The sequence below is a fragment of the Pristis pectinata genome, chromosome 1, assembly GCF_009764475.1.
Source record: "Pristis pectinata isolate sPriPec2 chromosome 1, sPriPec2.1.pri, whole genome shotgun sequence".
Lineage (NCBI taxonomy): Eukaryota > Metazoa > Chordata > Chondrichthyes > Rhinopristiformes > Pristidae > Pristis > Pristis pectinata.
Window position 1 is genome coordinate 207,380 of NC_067405.1, and position 12,974 is coordinate 220,353.

Below are 12,974 nucleotides of genomic sequence, written 5' to 3' on the forward strand. Positions count from 1 at the left end.
GATGTCTGTTTTAGCCGCGACGCTGTGTGGGTCGCTGAAATCCTCACTCACGGGGTGTAGGCGAATGTCCTCTGGCATTTGCTCGAGGAACAACTGCTCAAATAAGAGGCACGGCTTATGGCCGTCCACGAGCGCCAGCGTATCATTTGTGAGCCCGGATGCCATGCGGTCGCTCAGACCGTCCACGTGTAGGAGCCGCGCAGCTCGTTTGTGGCGGGAGAGTCTGAAGGTACAGATCAGGAGCACCTTAAGCTTAGTGTACCTGTCCTCCGTTGGTGGCTGGTGAAGGAAGTTGATGATCCAGCCTGCTGTGTCCTGGTCGAGTGCGCTGACCACATAGTAGTACCGCGTGGCGCCAGCTATAATGTCTCTGATATTGAACTGGGTCTCAGCCTGCTTGAACCAAACATGAGGCTGAGTGGCCCAGAAGGTCGGGAGCTTCAGAGAGACCGCGCTGTGCAAGTTGCTCGAACTCATGGCTGGTCGCTGAGTCGCCGGCTCCAGATGCCGTCTGGAACGTGGGGGTCACCAATGTAGCCGCACGCAACGCGCTACTCAAGGAACACACAGAGGCAGAGAGTACTGAACTCAAAATCCTTTAATGATTCTCCACAACGCGCGAAAACTCCCTACCCATGGGCCCCTGCTACCCATGGGGCGGGAGTGATGTCCGACTGTCCCCCAGAGGGTCTGCCCCGAGCGGGTAGTTCAAAACGCGTTACCGCATGTCTGCCCGCAGCTCCTGATGGTGGTTCGAGTCCCGTGTGCGCGGGCTGCCACACTGTAGGTTTTCTCTGTTCTATGTTCTATTAACAAGTTAATTAATGATAGCAAACTTAACGCAGTAGAAAATAAGCTGATCACATATTAATGGGCCTGGATTGGGAGCTGAGCTGAGATGTGAAGTTACAATTGTGTGGTCTGATGCCAAGTTATGATAAGATTTCTTTATTAGTGACATGTACATCAAAACACACAGTGAAATGCATCTCTTGCGTAGAGTGTTCAGGGGGCAGCCCGCAAGTGTTGCCACGCTTCCGGCGCCCACATAGCATGCCTACAATTTCCTAACCCGTACACCTTTGGAATGTGGGAGGAAACCGGAGCACCCAGAGGAAACCCACACAGACATGGGGAGAACGTACAAACTCCTTACAGACAGCAGCCGGAATTGAACCCAGGTCGCTGGCGCTGTAATAGCGTTACGTTAACTGCTACACTACCGTGCTTGCTCATTGTGATGAACAGTGCTAAAGCGAACTGTAATGTGCAGTATGTAGCAGCAGTAGTAAGAACAAATTGGATTGTCAGAATGTACTGATTCGTAATAGCTATACTCTCAGACTCTTAGCAGCAGCATCTGAATGGATCTTACATTTATTTTTATTATTACTGGGGAGCAGCTTTATTTTACTCTCTTGTTGGCCACCAGCTGCTGCACATTTTCTGGGTCTGGAAATTAGGTTTCTGCCTCAATCCTTGTCAGAGCCCTGGGGAATGTTGTGAAACAGAAAGACCAGGGGATACAAGTACTTAGTTCCCTGAATGTGGCAACACAGGTAGACAGGGTGGTGAAGGAGGCGTACGGCATGTTTACCTTCATTGGCCGGATTGGAAGTGGTTTATTATTGTCACTTGTACCAAGGTACAGTGAAAAGCTTGTCTTGCATACAGTTCATACAGATCAATTCATTACACAGTGTATTGAGGTAGTATATGGTAAAAAAATACGGAATGCAGATTAAAGTGTCACAGCTACAGAGAAAGTGCAGTGTAGGTAAACAATAAAGTGCAAGGTACTTATGAGGCTGAGGGATGACATGATAGAGGTGTATAAAATTATGAGAGGCAAAGATAGGGTAGACAGTCATGATTTTACAAACCTTTATAAGGTCATCCCTCAGCCTCCTTTGCTCCAGGGAAAACGGTCGTAACCTATTCAGCCTCTCCTCATAACTGAAATATTCCAGACTTGGCAACATCCTTGTGAATCTGGACACACAAGAGACTGCAAATGGTCTTTTTGAAGTGCATTACGTCATACTTATCAGGATTGTATTTCGTCTGCCATTGTTTTGCCATTTCACCAACTGATCAATATTATTCTGTAGCCTATGACTATCCTTCTCATTATCAACACACACCTCCAATTTTTGTGTATTTGGCAAGCTTATTAATTCACACCACCTACATTCATATCCAAATTGTAAATGTGTATGACAAACAATGAGGGTCTCATCGTTGATCTCTATAGTACTCCATTAGTCACAGGTTTCCAATCACAAACACAGCACTCTATCATCACCCTCTTTTTTCTATTACCAAGCAAATTTTGGATCAATTTTGCCAACTTGCCATGGATCCTATGGGCTCAAATCTTTTGGACCGATTTCCCATGTGGGATCATGTCATCATTATTAATAGATTCTATTTTCCCAAAGCCAAACATTTTTTTTCCTCTCAGGCACTTATCCAGTTCTTATCTGAAAATTTCTGATGGGTCTGCTTCTAATACATACCTACGTAAAACCAGATCTCCTTATCTCCCCTGTGGATTCTTTTCCCAACAGAGGAGCAGTTATCAGCTGTGGATGCTCTGATTGACTCAATGAACTTAGTGATGGACGATGGGGAAGAATTGGAGGATCTTTTCAAAGTCAGTAAAATTCCTAATCCTCACTTTCAGAGGCTGTTTCAGGTAAAGTATGACGTCATCCAGAATACCCATAACTTGAACGTAATTGACTTTAATAAAATCACAGTACTTCAATTTTTTTATATTTCATTTTTTGTGAGCTGGATTTATTGCCCATTACTAACTGCCTTTGAACTAAGTGGCTTGCAAGGCAATTTCAGATGGCATTAAGAGGGAATCATATTGATCGGTCTGGAGTCAATTATACACCAATCTGGATTTTTAAAAAAACTGTTGGTGGACCTCAGAATAAAGATGGCCAATTTCCTTCCCTGAAGAACATGTGAAGCAGATAGATTTGTACAACAATCCAGTAGTTTTGTGGTCATTGCGGTTAATTACTTTTTTTAATAATTCCAAATTATTGGCTGAATTCAAATTCAGAAGCTATTATGGTGGTATTTGAAATTGGGTCTCTAGATTTTGTATCTTCTGCCTGGTGGAAGTTGGGGGGGGGAGGGTGAAGAGAGAATGACCGGAGTAGGAAGTGTATCAGTGTCAATGGAAGGGAGCCTGGTTTCCATGAAGGCCTGGTTGTGTTAACTCTCTTCTTGCAGTCTCTGGCAGAGCAGTTGCCATTACGAAGATGCGATGCATCCAGATGGGATACTTTCTATGGTGCATCTATAAAAATTGTTGAAGGTCATCAGTGATATGCTGAATTTCTTTTGCCTTTTGAGGACATGGAGCTCTGGCGTGCTTTATTGACTGCAGTGTCTATGTGGTTGGACCAGGAGATATTGAAACTCTCAACCATCTCCACCTAAGCACCATACATTCAGGGGCACGTACTCCACCCCACTCCCTGAAGTCAATGATCAGCTCTTTTGCTGACACTGAGGGAAACGTTGTTGTCTTGACAGCATGCCACAAGGCTCTCTTAATCTCCTTCCTCCACTGCGTCTCATCATTGTTTGATGACACTATAGTGGTGTCATTTGCAAATTTCTAGCTGTTCTTTGTTCCTTTATAGTTCCTATGTTGTTCAAGAAGGGAAATAAGGATAGTCCAGGAAATTATAGGCCAGTCAGCCTCACATCAGTGGCAGGAGAGGATTCTTCGGGATGGGATTTGTGCACATTTTGAAAAACATGGCCTGATTAGGGACAGTTACTATGGCTTTATGCAGGGCAGGTCATGTCTTACGAACTTGATTGAGTTTTCTGAGGAGATGACGAAGATGATTGATGAGGGTAGGGCAGTGGATGTTGTCTATGTTGATTTTAGTAAGGCATTTGACAAGGTCCTCCATGGTGAGCTGATCTAGAAGACTAAGGTGCATGGGATCCCCAGTGACTTAGTGGTTTGGATTCAGAATTGGCTTGCACAAAGAAGACAGAAGGTAGTGGTGGTGTTGCACTTCGGGAGGTCAAATGTAAGGGGAATGTATACAGTTAATGGCAGGACCATTAACAGCATTGATGTACAGAGGAATCTTGGGGTCCAAGTCCATCTCACACCAAAAGTGGCTATGCAAGTAGATAGGGTGGTAAAGAAGGCATATGGCACCCTTAGCTTCATTAGTTGGGGCATTGAGTGTAAGAGTAAGAAGTTATGTTGCAGTTATATACAGCTATATAAAACATTGATTAGGCCACATTTGGAGTACTGTGTGCAGTTCTGGTTGCCCCATTACAGGAAGGATGTGGAGGCTTTGGAAAGGGTGCAGAAGAAGTTTATCAGGATGCTGCCTGGATTAGAGGGAATGAGATATTAAGAGAAGTTGGACAAACTTAGGTTGTTTTCTCTGGAACATCGGAGGCTGAGGGGAGACCTGATAAACATAAAATGATGAGAGGCATAAATAAGGTAGACAGTCAGAATATTTTTCCCACGGTAGAAATATCGAGTACTGGATCATAGAACAGTACAACACAAGAACAGGATCTTCGGCCCACAATGTAGTGCAGAACTAATTAAACTATTAATTAAATGCCTGATTTAAATTAATCCCTTCTGCCTACACAAGTTCCATATCTCTGCACATTCATGTGCCTCTCTAAGAGCCTCTTAAACGCCTCTATCACATTTGCCTCCACTACCACCCCGGCAGTGCATTCCAGGCACCCACCACTCTCTGTGTAAAAAAAAACTTGTCCACACATCTCCTTCGAACTTTTCCCCTCTCACCTTAAATGTATACCCTCTAGTATTAGACATTTCAACCATGGGGAAAAAGATACTGGCTGTATCTATGCCTCTCATAACCTTATAAACTTCCATCAGGTCTCCCTTCAGCCTCTGCCACTTAAGAGAAAACAACCCCAGTTTGCCCGACCTCTCTTCATAGCACATGCCTTGTAATCCAGGCAGCATCCTGGTAAACCTCTTCTGCGCCCTCTCCAAAGCCTTCACATCCTTCCTATAATGGGATGACCGGAATTGAATGCAACACTCCATATGCGGCCAAGCTAGAGTTTTATAAAGCTGCAACATAACTTCCTGACTCTTGAACTCAATGCCTCAACTAATAAAGGCAACCATGCCATACACTACCTTTACCACCCTATCAACCTGTGGAGCCACTTTCAGGGAGGTATTGACTTGGACCCCAAGATCCCTCTGTACATCAAAGGTGAGAAGGGGAAAGTTTAAAGGAAATGTGCAGGCAAGTTTCTCACAGTGAGTGTGTTAGGTGCCTTGAACGGGCTGCCAGGGGTAGTGGTGGAAGCAGATATGATGGTGGTTAAGAGCCTGTTAGATAGACACATGAATATGTGGTGAACGGAAGGATATGGATCATGACCTTCAGCTCCTACGGGAGAACGAGGAGTTCATAGTTAAGAGTTACAGAGAGGCAGTCACTCCTAAGCTACAGGAGGCAGGTGCTGGGTGACTGTCAGGAGAAGGAAGGAGAATAGGCAGGTAGTGCAGAGTACTCCTGTGGCCACTCCCCTGAAGAACAAATATACCGCTTTGGATACTGTTGGGGGGGTGGGGGTGGGGGGGGGACCTACCAGGGGAACGCCGCAGTGACCAGGTCGTTGGCATTTAGCCTGGTTGTGTGGCGCAGAAGGGAAGGGGGGAGAAGAGGAGAGCGGTAGTGATAGGAGATTCAGTAGTAAGGGGGGGCAAACAGGAGATTCTGTGGACGTGATAGAGCCACCCGGATGATATGTTGCTTCTCGGGTGCCAGGGTCTGAGAAGTCTTGGATCGGGTCCACAACATTCTGAAGGGGGAGGGCGAACACCCAGAAGTCGTGGTACATATTGGTACCAATGACATTGGTAGGAAAAGAGATGAGGTCTTGAAGAGGGAATATAGGGAGCTAGGTAGGAAGCAGAAAAGCAGGACCTCAAAGGCAGTTCTCTGGATTGCTGCCTGTGCCACTTGTGAGGGTAGCTGCCAGTGAGGGTAAGAATAGGATGATTTGGCAAATGAATGCATGGCTGAGGGGTTGGTGCAGGGATCAGGGTTTCAGATTTGTGGATCATTGGGATTTCTTCTGGGGAAGGTATGACCTGTACAAAAGGGACGGGTTACACCTGAGCTGGAAGGGCACCAATATTATTGTGGGCAAGTTTGTTAGAGCAGTTGGGGAGGGTTTAAACTAGTTTGGCGGGGGTGAGAACCCAAGTGATAGGTTAGAGGTTGTTGCATTTAGTGTACAAGTAGATGCAGTGTGTAGAAAGACTGTGAAGAAGAATAGGCAGTTGAAAGGGCAAAATTGTAGTCAGTTGGATGGGTTGAAGTGTGTCTAATGCGAGAAGTATCAAGAACAAGGGTGATGAACTTAAGAGCATGGGTAAGTACATGGAACTATGACATTGTGGCCATTACAGAAACTTGCCTTCATCAATTTTCTTAATCAGACAGATCTTCCCTGCGCAAAACTATGCCGACTCCTAATCAGTTCCTGCCTTTCTAAGTGAGCATGAATTGGCCCCCTCAAAAATCTTCTCCTACCACTAATGTAAGGCTCACTGGCCTATCGTTTCCAGCCTTATCCCTACTGCCCTTTTTGAACAAGGGGACAACATTAACTATTGTTTGGTTTTCTGGTACATAGCATGTGGCTAATGAAGATGCAAAGATCTCTGTCAGAGTCCCAGCGATCTCCTCCCTTCCTTCCCTTTGCATCCTGAGATATCCCGTCAGGCCTTAGGGTTTTGGGATTCTCCTTAATCTTACTTGCCAAGGTCATTGCATGACCTCTTTTTGCCCCCCCCCCCCAAAAACACTCAATCAAATTAATGATTTCCCCTGCACAAAACTTGCTGACTATCTCTAATCAGTCCATACCTTTCCAAATATACATAAATCCTATCCCTTAGAATTTCTCCAATAATTTCCCTGCACTGATGTAAGACTCAACAGCCTATAGTTACATGGTTTATCTCTGCTTCCCTTAAATAAAAGAGCATCATTAGCTATCCTCCAGTCTTCTGGTATCTTGCCTTTTGCTAACGGAGATGCAAAAATCTGCATTTGGACCCCAGCAATATCTTCCCTTGCTTCCCATAGTAATCTGGAATAGATCTCACCTGGCCCTGGGGATTTATCTACTCTTAATACTCCACTTTCTTAATACTGATGTGCACTACACTATCAATGTGTCCTTCCGTAAAATCACTATCCTCCACATCCTTCCTCTTGGTGAATACAGACGCATATATTGATTTAGGGCCTCATTCACATCACTGGCTCCACAGATGGATTACCCTTTTGATCTCCGAGTGGCCCCACTTTTTTCCTGGCTCATAATATACTCATAGAATGACCTTGGGTCCTCCTTAACCTTACCTGCCAAGAATATTTCATGACATTTTGCCCTCCTGATTTCCTTTTTAAATACTCTCCTACACCCTCTATATTCCACAAAGGACTTGCTTGATTGTAGTTGCCTGTCACATGCTTCCTTTTTCCCTGATGAAGCCTGCAATAACTAAATAACTGAAGGATTTTAAAATTATTGTTGTGCTTTCTTTCAGTGTCTTCAGTGGAAAGCATTTCAACCAGATGATCCTCTGCCTCCCCTGGACCCTCACCTGAAAAGTATGTTAGACCAACCCCAGGAGGTAGCTGATTCCAGCCTGGCATCCTTGGAGCAATTAAAGAAACTTTTCACTCTGCGAGATTCGGGCAAGAAAAAAGAGCAGAAGATGGCACAACAGATCTTCAAAAACAAGTATGACAGGCCAGGGTTTTAGGCAAACAATTTCAAACTGAGTGTTTCGTATTTTGATGTCCAAGGTAGAAGTCAGTCCTTGTGGACGGATCCATTATGGAGGTAGAATTCCAGTGGATTTCCCAAGAATTTTTCAACAACAGATGATGAACTAACAGGGCAGTGGTTACCATTTCGTCTTGTTTCCCGCTTGTTTCTGAAATGTGATACAGTTTTCTCCTTGGAGGAAAGGAGATTTACGTAGGTATACAAGATCCTGACAGGTTTAGGTCAGATGGAGTAAGAAAAGTCATTCACATTGGCTGACAGTATAAGGATTATAAGGTTATTGGTGCATGGGGATCAGCAGAACTTTTTTTTAATACAGTGAATGGTAATGACCTGGAGAAACAAACAATCTGCTGGAGGAACTCAGCAGGTCGAGCAGCATCTGTGGGAGGAAAGGAATGTCGACATTTCATGTCAAAACCTTGCATCAGGACTCTGTAATCACCTGGAACTTGCTACTTAGATGGGTGGTACAACTGGAGAGGTTCAGTGATTTTAGAATGGATATTAGATAGGTGCTGGAGGGAAATAAATTTGTAAGGGATACAGAGGGGAAAGTAGCGTGGTTGCAAAGGATGTGAAGGCAATTTTCTTCACCTTCAATGTAGTTTCACTACGAGAGGCATATTTTCTTCCCCCCCTTCAGCAGTCCAAATAGACCATTTCCTTTGCAAATCCCCGCGCCTCTCTAACATCTCCACCAACAACTTCCCTTTTTACAACACTTTCCCATGCAACTGCAGGAACATAGAACAGTGCAACACAAGAACAAGCCCTTTGGCCCACAGTGTCTGTGCTAACCAGGATGCCAATCCAAACTAATCCCATCTGCTTGCACATGGTTTCTATCCATCAATTCCTTGCATATTCATGTGCATTTCTAAATGCTTCTTTAACATTGCTATCTTATCTGCTTCCACCTCTTCCCCTGGCATCGTGTTCCAGGCACCTACCACTCTCTGTGTAAAAGAAAAACCTGCCTCATAAATCTTCTTTAAACTTTCCCCTCTTAAAAGCTAGGCCTTCCAGTTTTTGACATTTCCACCCTGGGGAAAAAAACTCTGACTGTCAACCCTATCTGTGCCTCTCATAAGTTTGTATACTTCTATCGGGTTGACATTAACCAGTTATTCACCACTGTACCTGTCCTTGATATGAAGGACCTTCCAGTTTATTTAAATGGATAGTTCACTGTAGAATAGTGCCAAGGATACTCATATCAAGTATAGTTTCTAGTATTTGCTTTTCCATCCTGGGAGAAAGACTATCTACCCCATCAATACCTCTCATAATTTATTCTATCAGGTTGCCTCTCAGCCTCTGACGCTCCAGAAAAAAACAATCCAAGTTTGTCCAACCTCTCTTTATCGCTAATACTCTCTAATCCAGAACTACACAGTACTCAAATGTGGCCTAATCAAAGTTTTATATAGCTGCAACATGACTTCCTGACTTTTATACTGAACACCCCGACTGATACCCGACAATCTGCATTCTTTACCACCCTGTCAACTTGTATTGCAACTTTCAGGGAGATGTGGATTTGCACCCCAAGATCCCTCTGTACCTCGATGTCCTAAGGGTCTTGCCATTTACTGTATACTTTCCTCTTACATTTGACCTCCCAAAGTGCAACACCTCACACTTGTCTGGATTAAACTTCATCTGCCATTTCTCTGCCCACATTTCCAACTGGTCTTTACCATGCTGAATCCTTTGACAATGTTCCTCTTTATTTACAGCTCCACCAATTTTTGTGTCCTTTGCATACTTACTAATCACCCCACCTGCATTTTCATCCAAATCATCTATATATCTAACAGTTCCAACATATAGAGAGGCTTTGAGGAAGGAGAAGCAGAGTACAGGGTACAAAAGTAGGAAGGTGGATGGGCTAAAGTGCATTTACTTAAATGCAAGAAGTATCAGGAATAAGGGTGATGAACTGAGAGCTTGGATAAGTACATGAGACTATGAAATTGTGGCTCTTGCGGAGACTTAGCTGTCACCAGGACAGGAATGGATATTGAATATTCCTGGATTTCAGTGTTTTAAAAAGGATGGGGGGGTGGGGGGGAGGAGAGGAGGATGGGTGGCGTTACTGGTCAGGGATACTATTACAACTGCAGAAAGGGTGGATATTGTAGAAGGATCCTCTCTAGAGTCAGTATGGGTGGAAGTTAAGAACAAGCAAGGAGCAGTTACTCTACTGGGAGTATTCTATAGGCCCCCTGGTAGCAGCAGGGATACTGAAGAGCAGATTGGGAGGCAGATTTTGGAAAGGTGAAAGAATAACAGGGTTGTTATCATGGGAGATATTGATTGGCACCTGCTTAGTACCAAAGGAATAGACAGGGCAGAGTTTGTTAAGTGTGTCCAAGACGGATTCCTGTCACAGTATGTTGACAGGCCGACTAGAAGGAATGCCATACTAGATCTAGTATTAGGTAATGAACCGGGTCAGGTGACACATCTCTCATTGGGTGAGCATTTGGGGGACAGTGACCACCGCTCCCTAACCTTTAGCATTGTCGTGGACAAGGATAGGATCAAAGATATTTAATTGGGGAAGGGCAAATTATGAGGTTATAAGGCTAGAACTTGCAAGTGTAAATTGGGATGATATTTTTGAAGGGAAATGTACTATGGAGATGTGGTGGTTGTTCAGGGATCTCTTGCAGGATGTTAGGGATAAATTTGTCCCAGTGAGGCAGAGAAAGAATGGCAGGGTGAAGAAACCATGGGTGACAAGAGAGGTGGAACATCTAGTTAGGAAGAAGAAGCAGCGTATATAAGGTTTAGGCAGCAAGGATCAGATGGGGCTCACGAGGAATATAGGGTAGCAAGGAAGGAACTTAAGAAGGGGCTGAGGAGAGCAAGAAGAGGACATAAAAAGGCCTTGGCGAGTAGGGTTAAGGAAAACCCCAAGGCTTTTTTCACTTATGTGAAGAGCAGAAGGATGACAAGAGTAAAGGTAGGTCCGATTAGAGACAAAGGTGGGAAGATGTGCCTGGAAGCTGTGGAAGTGGGTGAGGTTCTCAATGAATACTTCTCTTCAGTATTCACCAAGGAGGGTGGCCTTGATGACGCTGAGAACAGTGTTGGTAAGGTTAATGTTCTAGAGCATGTAGATGTCAAGAAGGAGGATATGTTGGAGCTGTTAGAAAATATTAGGACAGATAAGTCTCCGGGGCCTGACAGAATATTCCCTACACTGCTCTGCGAGGCGAGGGAGGAGATTGCTGCACCATTGGCTAGGATCTTTGAGTCATCGTTGTCCACGGGAATGGTACCGGAGGATTGGAGGGTGGCAAATATTGTCCCCTTATTCAAAAAAGGTAGTAGGGATAGTCCAGGGAATTATAGACCAGTGAGCCTTATGTCTGTGGTGGGCAAGCTGTTGGAAAGGCTTCTTAGAGATGGAATCTGTGGGCATTTAGAGAATCGTGGTCTGATCAGGGACAGCCAGCATGGCTTTGTGAAGGGAAGATCATGTCTCACAAGCCTGATAGGATTCTTTGAGGAGGTGACCAGGCAGATTGATGAGGGTAGTGCAGTAGATGTGGTCTACATAGATTTTAGTAAGGCATTTGACAATGTTTCACATGGTAGGCTTCTTCAGAAGGTCAGAGGGCATGGGATCCAGGGAGGCTTGGCTGTGTGGATTCAGAATTGGCTTGCAGGGAATGCATTCAGATTGGAGGGATGCGACTAGCGGTGTCCCACAAGGATTGGTTCTGGGACCTGTACTTTTCGTGATTTTTATTAATGACTTGGATGAGGGGGTAGAAGGGTGGGTTGGCAAGTTTGCAGATGACACAAAGGTTGGTGGTATTATGGATAGTGTGGACGACTGTCGAAGATTGCAGAGGGATATTGATAGGATGCAGAGCTGGGCTGACAAGTGGCAGATGGAGTTCAATCCGGAGAAGTGTGAGGTGGTACATTTTGGAAGGACAAGGCGGAGTACAAAGTTAATGGCAGGATTCTGGGTAGTGTGGAGGAGCAGAGGGATCTGGGGGTTCATATCCACAGATCACTGAAAGTTGCCTCACAGGTGGATAGGGTAGTTGAGAAAGTTTATGGGATGTTAGCTTTCATAAGTCGTGGGATCGAGTTTAAGAGCCACAAGGTAATGATGCAGCTCTACAAAACTGTGGCTAGACCACACTTGGAGTAATGTGTCCAATTCTGGTCGCCTCATTATAGGAAGGATGTGGAAGCGTTGGAAAGGGTGCAGAGGAGATTTACCAGGATGCTGTCTAGTTTAGAGAGTATGTATTATGAGGAGAGACTAAGGGAGCTAGGGCTTTATTCTTTGGAGAGAAGGAGGATGAGGGGAGACATGATAGAGGTGTACAAAATATTAAGAGGAATAGATAGAGTAGACAGCCAGCGCCTCTTTTCCAGGAGAAATTTCTTTAGCCAGAGGGTGGTGAATTTCTGGAATTCCTTGCCAGGTACAGCAGTGGAGGCCAGATCATTGGAGGCATTTAAGAAAGAGATAGATAGATATCTAAATAGTCGGGGTATCAAGGGATATGGGGATAAGGCCAGAAATTGGGGTTAGAATAGTGTGTGTTTTTTTTTGTGCCTGCCCCCCCCAATTTCTCATTTCTTTTTCTTTTTTCCCTTTTCCTTGGAGTGGACTCGATGGGCCGAATGGCCTACTTCTGCTCCCTTGTCTTGTGATCTTGTGACCTGTTTAGCAATCCCGAGTGATTAGGATTGTGCCGGCTGGTTCAAGAACCAAATGGTTGAAGGGAACCTTCAGGCTTCTGTATCTCCTGCCCAATGGTAGCTGTGAGAAGATGGCATGGCCTGGATGGTGGGGATCTTTGATGATGGAAGTTGCCTTCTTGAGGCAATGCCTCCTGTCGGTACTTCCAATGGTGGGGAGGGATGTGGCCTTGATGTATTGGGCTGAGTCCACTACTCTCTGCAGATTCTTGTGTTCCTGTGCATTTGAATTGCCATACTAGACCATGATGCAACCAGGCAGGATACTTTCAACAGTACATCTGTAGAAGTCTGTTTGAGTGTTGGTGACAAGCCAAACTTCCTTAACCTCCTAAGAAAGTAAAGACGCTGGTGCACCTTCC

At 44.8% G+C, this 12,974-nt stretch overlaps 1 protein-coding gene across 5 annotated transcripts in view; it reads left to right on the forward strand.

Annotated features, from left to right (window-relative positions):
- Nucleotides 1-12,974, forward strand: part of xrcc5 (X-ray repair complementing defective repair in Chinese hamster cells 5) — a 197,203-nt gene that overhangs the window by 102,681 nt on the left and 81,548 nt on the right. For all 5 annotated transcript variants that reach the window (XM_052025903.1, XM_052025913.1, XM_052025894.1 and 2 more), the window contains 2 exons: nucleotides 2,571-2,698; nucleotides 7,628-7,824. In XM_052025903.1, the coding sequence (XP_051881863.1) occupies nucleotides 2,571-2,698; nucleotides 7,628-7,824 (325 nt within the window). The remainder of the gene's footprint in view (nucleotides 1-2,570; nucleotides 2,699-7,627; nucleotides 7,825-12,974) is intronic.